Source organism: Coregonus lavaretus (genome assembly GCF_964263955.1).
Source record: "Coregonus lavaretus genome assembly, contig: HAP1_SCAFFOLD_145, whole genome shotgun sequence".
Taxonomy (NCBI): domain Eukaryota; kingdom Metazoa; phylum Chordata; class Actinopteri; order Salmoniformes; family Salmonidae; genus Coregonus; species Coregonus lavaretus.
Genome location: NW_028165685.1, coordinates 124,882 through 145,000, shown reverse-complemented (window position 1 = coordinate 145,000; position 20,119 = coordinate 124,882). Strand labels below are relative to the sequence as shown.

Genomic DNA, 20,119 nt, shown 5'->3' with positions numbered 1-20,119 from the left:
TAGACAGGCCTCCGATTATCAACTAGAGAGAGAGACAGGGGGAGAGAGTTAGACAGGCCTCCGATTATCAACTAGAGAGAGAGACAGGGGGAGAGAGTTAGACAGGCCTCCGATTATCAACTAGAGAGAGAGAGACAGGGGGAGAGAGAGAGTTAGACAGGCCTCCGATTATCAACTAGACAGAGAGACAGGGGGAGAGAGTTAGACAGGCCTCCGATTATCAACTAGAGAGAGAGACAGGGGGAGAGAGTTAGACAGGCCTCCGATTATCAACTAGAGAGAGAGACAGGGGGAGAGAGAGAGTTAGACAGGCCTCCGATTATCAACTAGAGAGAGAGACAGGGGGAGAGAGTTAGACAGGCCTCCGATTATCAACTAGAGAGAGAGACAGGGGGAGAGAGAGAGTTAGACAGGCCTCCGATTATCAACTAGAGAGAGAGACAGGGGGAGAGAGAGAGTTAGACAGGCCTCCGATTATCAACTAGAGAGAGAGACAGGGGGAGAGAGAGAGTTAGACAGGCCTCCGATTATCAACTAGAGAGAGAGACAGGGGGAGAGAGAGAGTTAGACAGGCCTCCGATTATCAACTAGAGAGAGAGACAGGGGGAGAGAGAGAGTTAGACAGGCCTCCGATTATCAACTAGAGAGAGAGACAGGGGGAGAGAGTTAGACAGGCCTCCGATTATCAACTAGAGAGAGAGAGAGAGACAGGGGGAGAGAGTTAGACAGGCCTCCGATTATCAACTAGAGAGAGAGACAGGGGGAGAGAGAGAGTTAGACAGGCCTCCGATTATCAACTAGAGAGAGAGACAGGGGGAGAGAGTTAGACAGGCCTCCGATTATCAACTAGACAGAGAGACAGGGGGAGAGAGTTAGACAGGCCTCCGATTATCAACTAGAGAGAGAGAGACAGGGGGAGAGAGAGAGTTAGACAGGCCTCCGATTATCAACTAGAGAGAGAGACAGGGGGAGTGAGAGAGTTAGACAGGCCTCCGATTATCAACTAGACAGAGAGACAGGGGGAGAGAGAGAGTTAGACAGGCCTCCGATTATCAACTAGAGAGAGAGAGACAGGGGGAGAGAGAGAGTTAGACAGGCCTCCGATTATCAACTAGACAGAGAGACAGGGGGAGAGAGAGTTAGACAGACCTCCGATTATCAACTAGAGAGAGAGACAGGGGGAGAGAGTTAGACAGGCCTCCGATTATCAACTAGAGAGAGAGAGACAGGGGGAGAGAGAGAGTTAGACAGGCCTCCGATTATCAACTAGAGAGAGAGACAGGGGGAGAGAGAGAGTTAGACAGGCCTCCGATTATCAACTAGAGAGAGAGACAGGGGGAGAGAGTTAGACAGGCCTCCGATTATCAACTAGAGAGAGAGAGACAGGGGGAGAGAGTTAGACAGGCCTCCGATTATCAACTAGAGAGAGAGACAGGGGGAGAGAGAGTTAGACAGGCCTCCGATTATCAACTAGAGAGAGAGACAGGGGGAGAGAGAGAGTTAGACAGGCCTCCGATTATCAACTAGAGAGAGAGACAGGGGGAGAGAGAGTTAGACAGGCCTCCGATTATCAACTAGAGAGAGAGACAGGGGGAGAGAGAGTTAGACAGGCCTCCGATTATCAACTAGAGAGAGAGACAGGGGGAGAGAGAGAGTTAGACAGGCCTCCGATTATCAACTAGAGAGAGAGACAGGGGGAGAGAGAGAGTTAGACAGGCCTCCGATTATCAACTAGAGAGAGAGACAGGGGGAGAGAGTTAGACAGGCCTCCGATTATCAACTAGAGAGAGAGACGGGGGGAGAGAGTTAGACAGGCCTCCGATTATCAACTAGACAGAGAGACAGGGGGAGAGAGAGAGTTAGACAGGCCTCCGATTATCAACTAGAGAGAGAGACAGGGGGAGAGAGAGAGTTAGACAGGCCTCCGATTATCAACTAGAGAGAGAGACAGGGGGAGAGAGAGAGTTAGACAGGCCTCCGATTATCAACTAGAGAGAGAGACAGGGGGAGAGAGTTAGACAGGCCTCCGATTATCAACTAGAGAGAGAGACAGGGGGAGAGAGTTAGACAGGCCTCCGATTATCAACTAGAGAGAGAGACAGGGGGAGTGAGAGAGTTAGACAGGCCTCCGATTATCAACTAGAGAGAGAGACAGGGGGAGAGAGAGTTAGACAGGCCTCCGATTATCAACTAGAGAGAGAGACAGGGGGAGAGAGTTAGACAGGCCTCCGATTATCAACTAGAGAGAGAGACAGGGGGAGAGAGTTAGACAGGCCTCCGATTATCAACTAGAGAGAGAGACAGGGGGAGAGAGTTAGACAGGCCTCCGATTATCAACTAGAGAGAGAGAGGCAGGTATAACAGAAAGACAGCCAGACAGGTATAACAGACAGACAGTCATGCCAGACAGACAGACAGGTATAAGAGACAGACAGTCATGCCAGACAGACAGACAGGTATAACAGACAGACAGACAGTCATGCCAGACAGCCAGACAGGTATAACAGACAGACAGACAGGCCAGCCAGACAGACAGGTCCGTACCTCTAGCTCCTTGTGGTCAAATGGTTTGAGGAGGTGTTGAGGGATCAGTTCGCTGAATCCTTTCTGCAGAGCTAAGAACTGAGCCTCTATCCCCCTCATAAACCTCCAGTTGACATAAAGCTTGACATACTCCTTTTTGTTGTCCTCGGTTACCGGGAGGTTGCGCCCGTTGGGTTTCAGCTCATGTTGAAGAAACTTCCCGAAGGCACTGTGTTCTACGCAGAACGTATGATCTAGAACCGACGAGATGTCATTCTCCCTACACACACACACACACACACACACACACACACACACACACACACACACACACACACACACACACACACACACACACACACACACACACACACACACACACACACACAGAGATAACATTGTAATACCCAGAAACTATACTGGCACAAGTGTAATTACTAGTGTGTGTGGTACTCACAGTATCCAGCGAGTGTAATTACTAGTGTGTGTGGTACTCACAGTATCCAGCTAGTGTAATTACTAGTGTGTGTGGTACTCACAGTATCCAGCTAGTGTAATTACTAGTGTGTGTGGTACTCACAGTATCCAGCTAGTGTAATTACTAGTGTGTGTGGTACTCACAGTATCCAGCTAGTGTAATTACTAGTGTGTGTGGTACTCACAGTATCCAGCTAGTGTAATTACTAGTGTGTGTGGTACTCACAGTATCCAGCTAGTGTAATTACTAGTGTGTGTGGTACTCACAGTATCCAGCTAGTGTAATTACTAGGTGTGTGGTACTCACAGTATCCAGACTCTTATGTAGTTCAGGATCAGTAAAGCTAGTGTAATTACTAGTGTGTGTGGTACTCACAGTATCCAGCTAGTGTAATTACTAGGTGTGTGGTACTCACAGTATCCAGACTCTTATGTAGTTCAGGATCAGTAAAGCTAGTGTAATTACTAGTGTGTGTGGTACTCACAGTATCCAGCTAGTGTAATTACTAGTGTGTGTGGTCCTCACAGTATCCAGCTAGTGTAATTACTAGTGTGTGTGGTACTCACAGTATCCAGCTAGTGTAATTACTAGTGTGTGTGGTACTCACAGTATCCAGCTAGTGTAATTACTAGTGTGTGTGGTACTCACAGTATCCAGCTAGTGTAATTACTAGTGTGTGTGGTCCTCACAGTATCCAGCTAGTGTAATTACTAGTGTGTGTGGTACTCACAGTATCCAGCTAGTGTAATTACTAGTGTGTGTGGTACTCACAGTATCCAGCTAGTGTAATTACTAGGTGTGTGGTACTCACAGTATCCAGACTCTTATGTAGTTCAGGATCAGTAAAGCTAGTGTAATTACTAGTGTGTGTGGTACTCACAGTATCCAGCTAGTGTAATTACTAGGTGTGTGGTACTCACAGTATCCAGACTCTTATGTAGTTCAGGATCAGTAAAGCTAGTGTAATTACTAGTGTGTGTGGTACTCACAGTATCCAGCTAGTGTAATTACTAGTGTGTGTGGTCCTCACAGTATCCAGCTAGTGTAATTACTAGTGTGTGTGGTACTCACAGTATCCAGCTAGTGTAATTACTAGTGTGTGTGGTACTCACAGTATCCAGCTAGTGTAATTACTAGTGTGTGTGGTCCTCACAGTATCCAGCTAGTGTAATTACTAGTGTGTGTGGTACTCACAGTATCCAGCTAGTGTAATTACTAGTGTGTGTGGTACTCACAGTATCCAGCTAGTGTAATTACTAGTGTGTGTGGTCCTCACAGTATCCAGCTAGTGTAATTACTAGTGTGTGTGGTACTCACAGTATCCAGCTAGTGTAATTACTAGTGTGTGTGGTACTCACAGTATCCAGCTAGTGTAATTACTAGTGTGTGTGGTCCTCACAGTATCCAGCTAGTGTAATTACTAGTGTGTGTGGTACTCACAGTATCCAGCTAGTGTAATTACTAGTGTGTGTGGTACTCACAGTATCCAGCTAGTGTAATTACTAGTGTGTGTGGTACTCACAGTATCCAGCTAGTGTAATTACTAGTGTGTGTGGTACTCACAGTATCCAGACTCTTATGTAGTTCAGGATCAGTAAAGCTAGTGTAATTACTAGTGTGTGTGGTACTCACAGTATCCAGCTAGTGTAATTACTAGTGTGTGTGGTACTCACAGTATCCAGCTAGTGTAATTACTAGTGTGTGTGGTACTCACAGTATCCAGCTAGTGTAATTACTAGTGTGTGTGGTACTCACAGTATCCAGCTAGTGTAATTACTAGTGTGTGTGGTACTCACAGTATCCAGCTAGTGTAATTACTAGTGTGTGTGGTACTCACAGTATCCAGCTAGTGTAATTACTAGTGTGTGTGGTACTCACAGTATCCAGACTCTTGTGTAGTTCAGGATCAGTAAAGCTAGTGTAATTACTAGTGTGTGTGGTACTCACAGTATCCAGACTCTTATGTAGTTCAGGATCAGTAAAGCTAGTGTAATTACTAGTTTGTGTGGTACTCACAGTATCCAGCTAGTGTAATTACTAGTGTGTGTGGTACTCACAGTATCCAGCTAGTGTAATTACTAGTGTGTGTGGTACTCACAGTATCCAGACTCTTATGTAGTTCAGGATCAGTAAAGCTAGTGTAATTACTAGTGTGTGTGGTACTCACAGTATCCAGCTAGTTTAATTACTAGGTGTGTGGTACTCACAGTATCCAGACTCTTATGTAGTTCAGGATCAGTAAAGCTAGTGTAATTACTAGTGTGTGTGGTACTCACAGTATCCAGCTAGTGTAATTACTAGTGTGTGTGGTACTCACAGTATCCAGCTAGTGTAATTACTAGTGTGTGTGGTACTCACAGTATCCAGCTAGTGTAATTACTAGTGTGTGTGTGGTACTCACAGTATCCAGACCAGACTCTTGTGTAGTTCAGGATCGGTGGTCTCCAGGTCTTGGAGCATAATAGGTTTCCCCAGCAGCTGCTTGTAGAAGGGCAGGGTGAAGCCTCCGTTGATATAGTGACTATGGAACACTGCCAGGCCCATCACACGACCCACAAAGTGGAAATACGACAGGTGGTCCTGCACACACACCATCATCATCATCAGTACTCACAGGGTTGACAGAGGAGTCGGGGTTGATCTGTAGTGTGTGTGTACTCACAGGGTTGACAGAGAGGTCGGGGTTGATCTGTAGTGTGTGTGTGTGTACTCACAGGGTTGACAGAGGAGTCGGGGTTGATCTGTAGTGTGTGTGTGTGTACTCACAGGGTTGACAGAGAAGTCTGGGTTGATCTGTAGTGTGTGTGTACTCACAGGGTTGACAGAGGAGTCGGGGTTGATCTGTAGTGTGTGTGTGTACTCACAGGGTTGACAGAGGAGTCGGGGTTGATCTGTAGTGTGTAAATGTACTCACAGGGTTGACAGAGGAGTCGGGGTTGATCTGTAGTGTGTAAATGTACTCACAGGGTTGACAGAGGAGTCAGGGTTGATCTGTAGTGTGTGTGTACTCACAGGGTTGACAGAGGAGTCGGGGTTGATCTGTAGTGTGTAAATGTACTCACAGGGTTGACAGAGGAGTTGGGGTTGATCTGTAGTGTGTAAATGTACTCACAGGGTTGACAGAGGAGTCAGGGTTGATCTGTAGTGTGTGTGTACTCACAGGGTTGACAGAGGAGTTGGGGTTGATCTGTAGTGTGTAAATGTACTCACAGGGTTGACAGAGGAGTCGGGGTTGATCTGTAGTGTGTAAATGTACTCACAGGGTTGACAGAGGAGTCAGGGTTGATCTGTAGTGTGTGTGTACTCACAGGGTTGACAGAGGAGTCGGGGTTGATCTGTAGTGTGTAAATGTACTCACAGGGTTGACAGAGGAGTCGGGGTTGCTCTGTAGTGTGTAAATGTACTCACAGGGTTGACAGAGGAGTCGGGGTTGATCTGTAGTGTGTGTGTACTCACAGGGTTGACAGAGGAGTCGGGGTTGATCTGTAGTGTGTAATGTACTCACAGGGTTGACAGAGGAGTCGGGGTTGATCTGTAGTGTGTAAATGTACTCACAGGGTTGACAGAGGGGTCGGGGTTGATCTGTAGTGTGTGTGTACTCACAGAGTTGACAGAGGAGTCGGGGTTGATCTGTAGTGTGTGTGTACTCACAGGGTTGACAGAGGAGTCGGGGTTGATCTGTAGTGTGTAAATGTACTCACAGAGTTGACAGAGGAGTCGGGGTTGATCTGTAGTGTGTAAATGTACTCACAGGGTTGACAGAGGAGTCAGGGTTGATCTGTAGTGTGTGTGTACTCACAGGGTTGACAGAGGAGTCGGGGTTGATCTGTAGTGTGTGTGTACTCACAGGGTTGACAGAGGAGTCGGGGTTGATCTGTAGTGTGTAAATGTACTCACAGGGTTGACAGAGGAGTCGGGGTTGATCTGTAGTGTGTAAATGTACTCACAGGGTTGACAGAGGAGTCGGGGTTGATCTGTAGTGTGTGTGTACTCACAGGGTTGACAGAGGAGTCGGGGTTGATCTGTAGTGTGTAAATGTACTCACAGGGTTGACAGAGGAGTCGGGGTTGATCTGTAGTGTGTGTGTACTCACAGGGTTGACAGAGGAGTCGGGGTTGATCTGTAGTGTGTAAATGTACTCACAGGGTTGACAGAGGAGTCGGGGTTGATCTGTAGTGTGTAAATGTACTCACAGGGTTGACAGAGGAGTCGGGGTTGATCTGTAGTGTGTAAATGTTGTCTGTTGAGTATTGGAACAGGCCATAATATGGGTTCAGCATCTCATGGCACAGCAGGTACAGCCACTCCCTATATAACCATAATACAACCATAATACAACGTTATTATAATGTTATCACAGCAGGTACAGCCACTCCCTGTATAACCATAATACAACGTTATTACAATGTTATCCCAGCAGGTACAGCCACTCCCTATATAACCATAATACAACCATAATACAACGTTATTACAATGTTATCACAGCAGGTACAGCCACTCCCTGTATAACCATAATACAACGTTATTACAACATAACCATAATATAACATCACAACGTCATCACACAGCAGGTACAGAACAATGTTACAATGACATCATCACAACAGCCAGGGTGGGAAATTAACTTTTTGTTTCCCCAACCAATGTGGCAGGTAGATCCATTTAATTTATTTGTTATTCTTTTTATTAATGTTTTTAATTTTTTATAATGAGATAGGTGACAGGAAAGGTAAGAGGGTTTAGACAGTGAAGGGGAGACAGGGAAGGTAAGAGAGTTTAGACAGTGAAGAGGAGACAGGGAAGGTAAGAGGGTTTAGACAGTGAAGAGGTGACAGGAAAGGTAAGAGGGTTTACAGTGAAGCGGTGACAGGAAAGGTAAGAGGGTTTAGACAGTGAAGAGGAGACAGGGAAGGTAAGAGGGTTTAGACAGTGAAGAGGAGACAGGGAAGGTAAGAGGGTTTACAGTGAAGAGGAGACAGGGAAGGTAAGAGGGTTTACAGTGAAGGGGAGACAGGAAAGGTAAGAGGGTTTAGACAGTGAAGCGGAGACAGGAAAGGTAAGAGGGTTTAGACAGTGAAGAGGAGACAGGGAAGGTAAGAGGGTTTAGACAGTGAAGAGGAGACAGGGAAGGTAAGAGGGTTTAGACAGTGAAGAGGAGACAGGGAAGGTAAGAGGGTTTAGACAGTGAAGAGGAGACAGGGAAGGTAAGAGGGTTTAGACAGTGAAGAGGAGACAGGGAAGGTAAGAGGGTTTACAGTGAAGAGGAGACAGGGAAGGTAAGAGGGTTTAGACAGTGAAGAGGAGACAGGGAAGGTAAGAGGGTTTACAGTGAAGAGGAGACAGGGAAGGTAAGAGGGTTTAGACAGTGAAGAGGAGACAGGGAAGGTAAGAGGGTTTAGACAGTGAAGAGGAGACAGGGAAGGTAAGAGGGTTTAGACAGTGAAGAGGAGACAGGGAAGGTAAGAGGGTTTACAGTGAAGAGGAGACAGGGAAGGTAAGAGGGTTTAGACAGTGAAGAGGAGACAGGGAAGGTAAGAGGGTTTAGACAGTGAAGAGGAGACAGGGAAGGTAAGAGGGTTTAGACAGTGAAGAGGAGACAGGGAAGGTAAGAGGGTTTAGACAGTGAAGAGGAGACAGGGAAGGTAAGAGGGTTTAGACAGTGAAGAGGAGACAGGGAAGGTAAGAGGGTTTAGACAGTGAAGAGGAGACAGGGAAGGTAAGAGGGTTTAGACAGTGAAGCGGAGACAGGGAAGGTAAGAGGGTTTAGACAGTGAAGAGGAGACAGGGAAGGTAAGAGGGTTTACAGTGAAGGGGAGACAGGAAAGGTAAGAGGGTTTAGACAGTGAAGCGGAGACAGGAAAGGTAAGAGGGTTTAGACAGTGAAGAGGAGACAGGGAAGGTAAGAGGGTTTAGACAGTGAAGAGGAGACAGGGAAGGTAAGAGGGTTTAGACAGTGAAGAGGAGACAGGGAAGGTAAGAGGGTTTAGACAGTAAAGAGGAGACAGGGAAGGTAAGAGGGTTTAGACAGTGAAGAGGAGACAGGGAAGGTAAGAGGGTTTACAGTGAAGAGGAGACAGGGAAGGTAAGAGGGTTTAGACAGTGAAGAGGAGACAGGGAAGGTAAGAGGGTTTACAGTGAAGAGGAGACAGGGAAGGTAAGAGGGTTTAGACAGTGAAGAGGAGACAGGGAAGGTAAGAGGGTTTAGACAGTGAAGAGGAGACAGGGAAGGTAAGAGGGTTTAGACAGTGAAGAGGAGACAGGGAAGGTAAGAGGGTTTAGACAGTGAAGAGGAGACAGGGAAGGTTGGATCAGAACCCATGCTGCCTCTGGTATCCTGGGCTGTACATGTTGGATCAGAACCCATGCTGACTCTGGTATCCTGGGCTGTACATGTTGGATCAGAACCCATGCTGACTCTGGTATCCTAGGCTGTACATGTTGGATCAGAACCCATGCTGACTCTGGTATCCTGGGCTGTACATGTTGGATCAGAACCCATGCTGCCTCTGGTATCCTGGGCTGTACATGTTGGATCAGAACCCATGCTGCCTCTGGTATCCTGGGCTGTACGTGTTGGATCAGAACCCATGCTGACTCTGGTATCCTGGGCTGTACATGTTGGATCAGAACCCATGCTGCCTCTGGTATCCTAGGCTGTACATGTTGGATCAGAACCCATGCTGACTCTGGTAGGCTGTACATGTTGGATCAGAACCATGCTGACTCTGGTATCCTGGGCTGTACATGTTGGATCAGAACCATGCTTACTCTGGTATCCTGGGCTGTACATGTTGGATCAGAACCCATGCTGACTCTGGTAGGCTGTACATGTTGGATCAGAACCCATGCTGACTCTGGTATCCTGGGCTGTACATGTTGGATCAGAACCCATGCTGCCTCTGGTATCCTGGGCTGTACATGTTGGATCAGAACCCATGCTGACTCTGGTATCCTGGGCTGTACATGTTGGATCAGAACCCATGCTGACTCTGGTATCCTGGGCTGTACATGTTGGATCAGAACCCATGCTGACTCTGGTATCCTGGGCTGTACATGTTGGATCAGAACCCATGCTGACTCTGGTATCCTGGGCTGTACATGTTGGATCAGAACCCATGCTGACTCTGGTATCCTGGGCTGTACATGTTGGATCAGAACCCATGTTGACTCTGGTATCCTGGGCTGTACATGTTGGATCAGAACCCATGCTGACTCTGGTATCCTGGGCTGTACATGTTGGATCAGAACCCATGCTGACTCTGGTATCCTGGGCTGTACATGTTGGATCAGAACCCATGCTGACTCTGGTATCCTGGGCTGTACATGTTGGATCAGAACCCATGCTGACTCTGGTATCCTGGGCTGTACATGTTGGATCAGAACCCATGCTGACTCTGGTATCCTGGGCTGTACATGTTGGATCAGAACCCATGCTGACTCTGGTATCCTGGGCTGTACATGTTGGATCAGAACCCATGCTGACTCTGGTATCCTGGGCTGTACATGTTGGATCAGAACCCATGCTGACTCTGGTATCCTGGGCTGTACATGTTGGATCAGAACCCATGCTGACTCTGGTATCCTGGGCTGTACATGTTGGATCAGAACCCATGCTGACTCTGGTATCCTGGGCTGTACATGTTGGATCAGAACCCATGCTGACTCTGGTATCCTGGGCTGTACATGTTGGATCAGAACCCATGCTGACTCTGGTATCCTGGGCTGTACATGTTGGATCAGAACCCATGCTGACTCTGGTATCCTGGGCTGTACATGTTGGATCAGAACCCATGCTGACTCTGGTATCCTGGGCTGTACATGTTGGATCAGAACCCATGCTGACTCTGGTATCCTGGGCTGTACATGTTGGATCAGAACCCATGCTGACTCTGGTATCCTGGGCTGTACATGTTGGATCAGAACCCATGCTGACTCTGGTATCCTGGGCTGTACATGTTGGATCAGAACCCATGCTGACTCTGGTATCCTGGGCTGTACATGTTGGATCAGAACCCATGCTGACTCTGGTATCCTGGGCTGTACATGTTGGATCAGAACCCATGCTGACTCTGGTATCCTGGGCTGTACATGTTGGATCAGAACCCATGCTGACTCTGGTATCCTGGGCTGTACATGTTGGATCAGAACCCATGCTGACTCTGGTAGGCTGTACATGTTGGATCAGAACCCATGCTGACTCTGGTATCCTGGGCTGTACATGTTGGATCAGAACCCATGCTGACTCTGGTAGGCTGTACATGTTGGATCAGAACCCATGCTGACTCTGGTATCCTGGGCTGTACATGTTGGATCAGAACCCATGCTGCCTCTGGTATCCTGGGCTGTACATGTTGGATCAGAACCCATGCTGACTCTGGTATCCTGGGCTGTACATGTTGGATCAGAACCCATGCTGACTCTGGTAGGCTGTACATGTTGGATCAGAACCCATGCTGACTCTGGTATCCTGGGCTGTACATGTTGGATCAGAACCCATGCTTCCTCTGGTATCCTGGGCTGTACATGTTGGATCAGAACCCATGTTGACTCTGGTAGGCTGTACATGTTGGATCAGAACCCATGCTGACTCTGGTATCCTGGGCTGTACATGTTGGATCAGAACCCATGCTGACTCTGGTAGGCTGTACATGTTGGATCAGAACCCATGCTGACTCTGGTATCCTGGGCTGTACATGTTGGATCAGAACCCATGCTGCCTCTGGTATCCTGGGCTGTGCATGTTGGATCAGAACCCATGCTGACTCTGGTATCCTAGGTTGTACATGTTGGATCAGAACCCATGCTGCCTCTGGTATCCTGGGCTGTACATGTTGGATCAGAACCCATGCTGACTCTGGTAGGCTGTACATGTTGGATCAGAACCCATGCTGACTCTGGTATCCTGGGCTGTACATGTTGGATCAGAACCATGTTGACTCTGGTATCCTGGGCTGTACATGTTGGATCAGAACCCATGCTGACTCTGGTAGGCTGGGCTGTACATGTTGGATCAGAACCCATGCTGACTCTGGTAGGCTGGGCTGTACATGTTGGATCAGAACCCATGCTGCCTCTGGTATCCTGGGCTGTACGTGTTGGATCAGAACCCATGCTGACTCTGGTATCCTGGGCCGTCACCACTCAGAATGTTTACCAGACCAAATATTTTTACACCAGAATTACACCAGAAAACACGGAAATACAGATTTTTCTAAAACAAGAAATGTATTACTAGTAAGACGTAATGTGGTATATTGCTCAATTTAAATCCATGTTTTGTAAACTGGCTTGCTGACCCCATGCCGTTGCATTCCAACTACAGTAAGTTTAGGGCGCTATCAAAACGCTTTGATTTTCCCCCAAATTCTGCTTTCTCAGTTGAGTTTTTCAGGGTTTCACACTTGTTCAAGATGTTTTTAAAAGATGTTAGATGTTCCAAGTCAGGGGTGTAAAACTCATTCCATGGAGGGCCTAGTGTCTGCTGGTTTTCAATTAAGACCTAGACAACCAGGTGAGGGGAGTTCCTTACTAAGACCTAGACAACCAGGTGAGGGGAGTTCCTCACTAAGACCTAGACAACCAGGTGAGGGGAGTTCCTTACTAAGACCTAGACAACCAGGTGAGGGGAGTTCCTCACTAAGACCTAGACAACCAGGTGAGGGGAGTTCCTCACTAAGACCTAGACAACCAGGTGAGGGGAGTTCCTTACTAAGACCTAGACAACCAGGTGAGGGGAGTTCCTTACTAAGACCTAGACAACCAGGTGAGGGGAGTTCCTTACTAAGACCTAGACAACCAGGTGTGGGGAGTTCCTTACTAAGACCTAGACAACCAGGTGAGGGGAGTTCCTTACTAAGACCTAGACAACCAGGTGAGGGGAGTTCCTTACTAAGACCTAGACAACCAGGTGAGGGGAGTTCCTCACTAAGACCTAGACAACCAGGTGAGGGGAGTTCCTTACTAAGACCTAGACAACCAGGTGAGGGGAGTTCCTCACTAAGACCTAGACAACCAGGTGAGGGGAGTTCCTCACTAAGACCTAGACAACCAGGTGAGGGGAGTTCCTCACTAAGACCTAGACAACCAGGTGAGGGGAGTTCCTCACTAAGACCTAGACAACCAGGTGAGGGGAGTTCCTTACTAAGACCTAGACAACCAGGTGAGGGGAGTTCCTCACTAAGACCTAGACAACCAGGTGAGGGGAGTTCCTTACTAAGACCTAGACAACCAGGTGAGGGGAGTTCCTTACTAAGACAACCAGGTGAGGGGAGTTCCTTACTAAGACCTAGACAACCAGGTGAGGGGAGTTCCTTACTAAGACCTAGACAACCAGGTGAGGGGAGTTCCTTACTAAGACCTAGACAACCAGGTGAGGGGAGTTCCTTACTAAGACCTAGACAACCAGGTGAGGGGAGTTCCTTACTAAGACCTGGACAACCAGGTGAGGGGAGTTCCTTACTAAGACCTAGACAACCAGGTGAGGGGAGTTCCTTACTAAGACCTAGACAACCAGGTGAGGGGAGTTCCTCACTAAGACCTAGACAACCAGGTGAGGGGAGTTCCTTACTAAGACCTAGACAACCAGGTGAGGGGAGTTCCTTACTAAGACCTAGACAACCAGGTGAGGGGAGTTCCTTACTAAGACCTAGACAACCAGGTGAGGGTAGTTCCTTACTAAGACCTAGACAACCAGGTGAGGGGAGTTCCTTACTAAGACCTAGACAACCAGGTGAGGGGAGTTCCTTACTAAGACCTGGACAACCAGTTGAGGGGAGTTCCTTACTAATCAGTGACCTTAACAGTGGCGGCTGGCCGATAGAGGGCGCTAGGGCGCCGCCCCCTTAAATACAATTATTTAAAAAAATAAAATAAAAAATAAATAAAAATAATAATAATAATAATAATAAAAACATCAGTATGTCAATATTTGTGTGTTTGAAATATGGAATGCACACAGTAATATGTGTAAGATATGATAGAAAATCATATTCGCAACCTTTCCTCTGCCTGTCAAACGCCTCGTCAGCTCTGGGCGATACAGAAAGTGCCCCGAGGAGGCGGGTCTACGTAGCAGTTAAGCCAATTGCTAATTTAAGATATGAATGTATGACATAAAATGTAGCTAATCAGCGATTTTAATTCGAATCCAAGGAGGGCGATTATTTTATTGCCCCAAGCTCGCCCCTGATAAAATAAGGACCGGGCTCCAGTGGCGCCATTTTTACTAGACGACAATGGTGAGCGCAAACGTTACTCCTCCAAGACCCAACCCTAACTCGGTGAAATCTCTCCTCCAAGATCCGTTTGAGAGGAGAACTTTGTCAGAGAAAGTTCGGGTGAAAGAGCTGGGCCCAGATCAACCTGACCTCTCAATCAGACAGCAGGCTAGCGAGAAAGGGAAGCAGTATATGCACGGCTTCTCCCGTAGCTGGTACACCAGGAAGGCTTGGCTAGCTGGGTGCACTGATGCTAATGCTTTATTTTGCTTTCCGTGCTTGCTTTTTAAAACGACGGGGTCAGATTCAGCATGGACAGGTACCGGAGTGAGGGATATGAAGCACCTGTCAGAGAAGGTAAAGAAACATGAGAACACCAGGGCACACATGGACAACTCTGTAAAGCTAGCTGTATTAGGAAGGGTGAACATTGCTACGCAGCTGGATGACGGCCACAGGATTGCGGTGAGGAAACACAATGAGGAGGTGGATAAAAACAGGCACATTCTATCCAAAATTATCGATTGTGTGAAGTTCTGTGGGGCTTTTGAGTTGGCCTTGCGTGGGCACGAGGAGACTGACTCCTCGGACAACCCCGGCATTTTCCGGGGCTTAGTGGATTTTGTTGCCTCCCTCGACAGTGTGCTGGAGGAGCACCTGAAGACAGCTACCGTTTTTAAGGGCACGTCAAAGACGATACAGAACGAGCTGTTGGAATGTATGCTGTCAGTGCTTAAGGATTACATCCTGGAGGAAGTAAAGAGTGCTGATTTTATCGCCATTCAAGCTGACGAGACGACTGACGTTTCCACCCACTAACGTGTTTCCAGACCATCAGACACTCTGGGAACTTTGATGCCCCGACTGTCAGAGAGGCGGGGGGCTTTGTGAGGATGCTCGAAGACGAGGCTTTCTGTTTTTTCCTGGCACTGTTCCACAAGATCATGCCAAATGTGGACATGCTTTTCAGCCAGCTGCAGAAGAGGAACATCGACCCTGTCTTCATTAAAGCACTTGTCCAGAGGTTCACAGACAGCATGCTAACAATCAGGTAAATAACTATATTTACTATTGGCTGATAAAGATGTTGTTAGAAAGATGAATAGTTCACTTACAACAGTTTAAAAGCCTAAATGTGTCTGGTCATCAAAGTGAGTGATTATCATAGAGCCGTCACAATTATATTTGTTTTAGTATTTTAAAAGGAAAGAGAAGACACAATCAGACGTTGATAATAATGCAGGAAAGTACTACACAGTTTGTAATAATTATTCAGGTGTCCACCAGGTCAATTTCTAGAAGAGGCCTAGTTGTTATTGAAGATTAACTTTATTGTGGTCCTCTGTAGCTCAATTGGTAGAGCATGGCGCTTGTAACGCCAGGGTAGTGGGTTCGATCCCCGGGACCACCCATACGTAAAAATGTATGCACACATGATTGTAAGTCGCTTTGGATAAAAGCGTCTGCTAAATGGCATATTATTATTATTATTATTATTTATTATTATTGCTAAGTGCACAGCAGAACAAAATGATGTTGCATCCCTCTCACAAATGTAATAGAAAAAGGCTTTAAAACGTAATAACATCAGTTAATTATGTACATCACAGGTTAAAAGCAGTTACTAGACATAGTTTGTGTGTATATACACACTATCTGTCTGTCTGTCTGTCTGTCTGTCTGTCTATATATATATATAAAATTCCTGTACAAATAAGATGACAGACACACACACACAGAGCAGCTCTGGCCGCATGTTTCTTTGTATATAGTTGACCTTAGCATAAAAAATCCAGTTATATATGGTACTCTAGAAAGTCTTAATAGTGTCTTTGCTAATATTACTGTATATATGTTGTTTTGTATCAATTAATTGTTGCAGTTCTGGAGCACATTAACAATTAGTCACATTTAGTATGATCATAAAATACTGTATGCTATTCTTCCAGTCAAAGGTTTGAGTTCATCCACTTGATATCCATTTCTATATTATACATCCTTTTATACAGTGTAAGATTTCCTATAAACTTTATAATAATTTCATGTTATTGTCCACTTTCCACTCTGTTCTGACAGCATGCCTGTTGCGTTGCCTGTTTACTACCAATGGTGAAAAGTTCACTTTAAATGCAAATGAAAGGCTTGGGTTTGTGTAATATGTTTTTGTGTAAGAATGCCTCAACTTTTTAATATTGGCATTAAATAATTACTGAATGTTTCACTGAGCACTGCTTTCCTGCAGTTTGTGTTAAAATATATCGCGATGGTTACAGGAAAAAAAAAGTATGGCACAGCCCCACCGAGAATATTTTTCACCAGCCGCCACTGGACCTTAATTCATCCATCAAGGGAGTCCAAGGGAGGAGTGAAAACCTGCAGACACACAGCCCTCCGTGGAATGAGTTTGGCATGTGTTCTAAGTCCACAACAATTCTTAAACCACATCAGGAGACCGCTTTCGAGTAAAAAAATAAGAAAAAAACTTTTGATTTTGGAGTGTGTAGCTGCGCACCTAGCAAGAGACTAGTGTTTGACTAGTGGTGTGTTTCTGTACTGTATGTGAAGGCAGAGTTAGCAAAAAAAGAAAAATGCCCTTGTGATTCATACAAATAATCCTATCATTCTGCCAGGTAAGCCTACTTTACCGTTAACATTTAATTGGGAAGGTTTTATGGGAAAGTCTTTAGAAAGTGTTCCGGCATAGCTAACTGGCTACACAAAGTGGTAGACAGGGATTCCCATGCCATCACTTCTTCAGAAAGCTGCAAGAAATACAAATCACTGATTCATCTTTTATATTCTTTAGGGCAACATGTGGGCTTTGGATCAAAATAAATACTAAATGTTCCCAAATGCCACCGTGGCTGGTGAAATAGACATTCTTACCCACCAATGCCACCGTGGCTGGTGAAATAGACATTCTTACCCACCAATGCCACCGTGGCTGGTGAAATAGACATTCTTACCCACCAATGCCACCGTGGCTGGTGAAATAGACATTCTTACCCACCAATGCCACCGTGGCTGGTGAAATAGACATTCTTACCCACCAATGCCACCGTGGCTGGTGAAATAGACATTCTTACCCACCAATGCCACCGTGGCTGGTGAAATAGACATTCTTACCCACCGACGCCACCGTGGCTGGTGAAATAGACATTCTTACCCACCAACGCCACCGTGGCTGGTGAAATAGACATTCTTACCCACCGACGCCACCGTGGCTGGTGAAATAGACATTCTTACCCACCAATGCCACCGTGGCTGGTGAAATAGACATTCTTACCCACCGACGCCACCGTGGCTGGTGAAATAGACATTCTTACCCACCAACGCCACCGTGGCTGGTGAAATAGACATTCTTACCCACCGACGCCACCGTGGCTGGTGAAATAGACATTCTTACCCACCAACGCCACCGTGGCTGGTGAAATAGACATTCTTACCCACCGACGCCACCGTGGCTGGTGAAATAGACATTCACCTTGCCACTCCTCCGTAGTCCTTCCTCTCCTCTAAATGTTATCACAACGTTATCACAACATAACCACAATCCAACCTTAGTACACCAGACTGTCACCTTGCCACTCCTCCGTAGTCCTTCCTCTCCTCTAAACGTTATCACAACGTTATCACAACATAACCACAATCCAACCTTAGTACACCAGACTGTCACCTTGCCACTCCTCCGTAGTCCTTCCTCTCCTCTAAACGTTATCACAACGTTATCACAACATAACCACAATCCAACCTTAGTACACCAGACTCACACCTTGCCACTCCTCCGTAGTCCTTCCTCTCCTCTAAACGTTATCACAACGCTATCACAACATAACCACAATCCAACCTTAGTACACCAGACTGTCACCTTGCCACTCCTCCGTAGTCCTTCCTCTCCTCTAAACGTTATCACAACGTTATCACAACATAACCACAATCCAACCTTAGTACACCAGACTGTCACCTTGCCACTCCTCCGTATTCCTTCCTCTCCTCTAAACGTTATCACAACGCTATCACAACATAACCACAATCCAACCTTAGTACACCAGACTGTCACCTTGCCACTCCTCTGTAGTCCTTCCTCTCCTCTAAACGTTATCACAACGTTATCACAACATAACCACAATCCAACCTTAGTACACCAGACTGTCACCTTGCCACTCCTCCGTAGTCCTTCCTCTCCTCTAAACGTTATCACAACGTTATCACAACATAACCACAATCCAACCTTAGTACACCAGACTGTCACCTTGCCACTCCTCCGTAGTCCTTCCTCTCCTCTAAACGTTATCACAACGTTATCACAACATAACCACAATCCAACCTTAGTACACCAGACTGTCACCTTGCCACTCCTCCGTAGTCCTTCCTCTCCTCTAAACGTTATCACAACGTTATCACAACATAACCACAATCCAACCTTAGTACACCAGACTCACACCTTGCCACTCCTCCGTAGTCCTTCCTCTCCTCTAAACGTTATCACAACGTTATCACAACATAACCACAATCCAACCTTAGTACACCAGACTGTCACCTTGCCACTCCTCCGTAGTCCTTCCTCTCCTCTAAACGTTATCACAACGTTATCACAACATAACCACAATCCAACCTTAGTACACCAGACTGTCACCTTGCCACTCCTCCGTAGTCCTTCCTCTCCTCTAAACGTTATCACAACGTTATCACAACATAACCACAATCCAACCTTAGTACACCAGACTGTCACCTTGCCACTCCTCCGTAGTCCTTCCTCTCCTCTAAACGTTATCACAACGTTATCACAACATAACCACAATCCAACCTTAGTACACCAGACTGTCACCTTGCCACTCCTCCGTAGTCCAGTCCTTCCTCTCCTCTAAACGTTATCACAACGCTATCACAACATAACCACAATCCAACCTTAGTACACCAGACTGTCACCTTGCCACTCCTCCGTAGTCCTTCCTCTCCTCTAAACGTTATCACAACGTTATCACAACATAACCACAATCCAACCTTAGTACACCAGACTGTCACCTTGCCACTCCTCCATAGTCCTTCCTCTCCTCTAAACGTTATCACAACGCTATCACAACATAACCACAATCCAACCTTAGTACACCAGACTGTCACCTTGCCACTCCTCTGTAGTCCTTCCTCTCCTCTAAACGTTATCACAACGTTATCACAACATAACCACAATCCAACCTTAGTACACCAGACTGTCACCTTGCCACTCCTCCGTAGTCCTTCCTCTCCTCTAAACGTTATCACAACGTTATCACAACATAACCACAATCCAACCTTAGTACACCAGACTGTCACCTTGCCACTCCTCCGTAGTCCTTCCTCTCCTCTAAACGTTATCACAACGTTATCACAACATAACCACAATCCAACCTTAGTACACCAGACTGTCACCTTGCCACTCCTCCGTAGTCCTTCCTCTCCTCTAAACGTTATCACAACGTTATCACAACATAACCACAATCCAACCTTAGTACACCAGACTCACACCTTGCCACTCCTCCGTAGTCCTTCCTCTCCTCTAAACGTTATCACAACGTTATCACAACATAACCACAATCCAACCTTAGTACACCAGACTGTCACCTTGCCACTCCTCCGTAGTCCTTCCTCTCCTCTAAACGTTATCACAACGTTATCACAACATAACCACAATCCAACCTTAGTACACCAGACTGTCACCTTGCCACTCCTCCGTAGTCCTTCCTCTCCTCTAAACGTTATCACAACGTTATCACAACATAACCACAATCCAACCTTAGTACACCAGACTCACACCTTGCCACTCCTCCGTAGTCCTTCCTCTCCTCTAAACGTTATCACAACGTTATCACAACATAACCACAATCCAACCTTAGTACACCAGACTGTCACCTTGCCACTCCTC

General features: G+C 46.6%; 1 protein-coding gene and 1 long non-coding RNA gene across 2 annotated transcripts in view; one reads left to right on the top strand and one right to left on the bottom strand.

Annotated features, from left to right (window-relative positions):
• Positions 1–20,119, bottom strand: part of LOC311115607 (E3 ubiquitin-protein ligase SMURF1-like) — a 98,321-nt gene that overhangs the window by 10,563 nt on the left and 67,639 nt on the right. The window contains exons 12-14 of the mRNA XM_084190767.1: positions 7,195–7,309; positions 5,403–5,581; positions 2,545–2,803 (exon numbers count right to left, since the gene is read on the bottom strand). Of these exons, the coding sequence (XP_084046893.1) occupies positions 2,545–2,803; positions 5,403–5,581; positions 7,195–7,309 (553 nt within the window). The remainder of the gene's footprint in view (positions 1–2,544; positions 2,804–5,402; positions 5,582–7,194; positions 7,310–20,119) is intronic.
• LOC311115602 lies at positions 7,877–8,968 on the top strand. Its single transcript, XR_014611298.1, has 3 exons — positions 7,877–7,950; positions 8,021–8,242; positions 8,278–8,968. It is a non-coding gene; the product is annotated as an uncharacterized lncRNA (long non-coding RNA).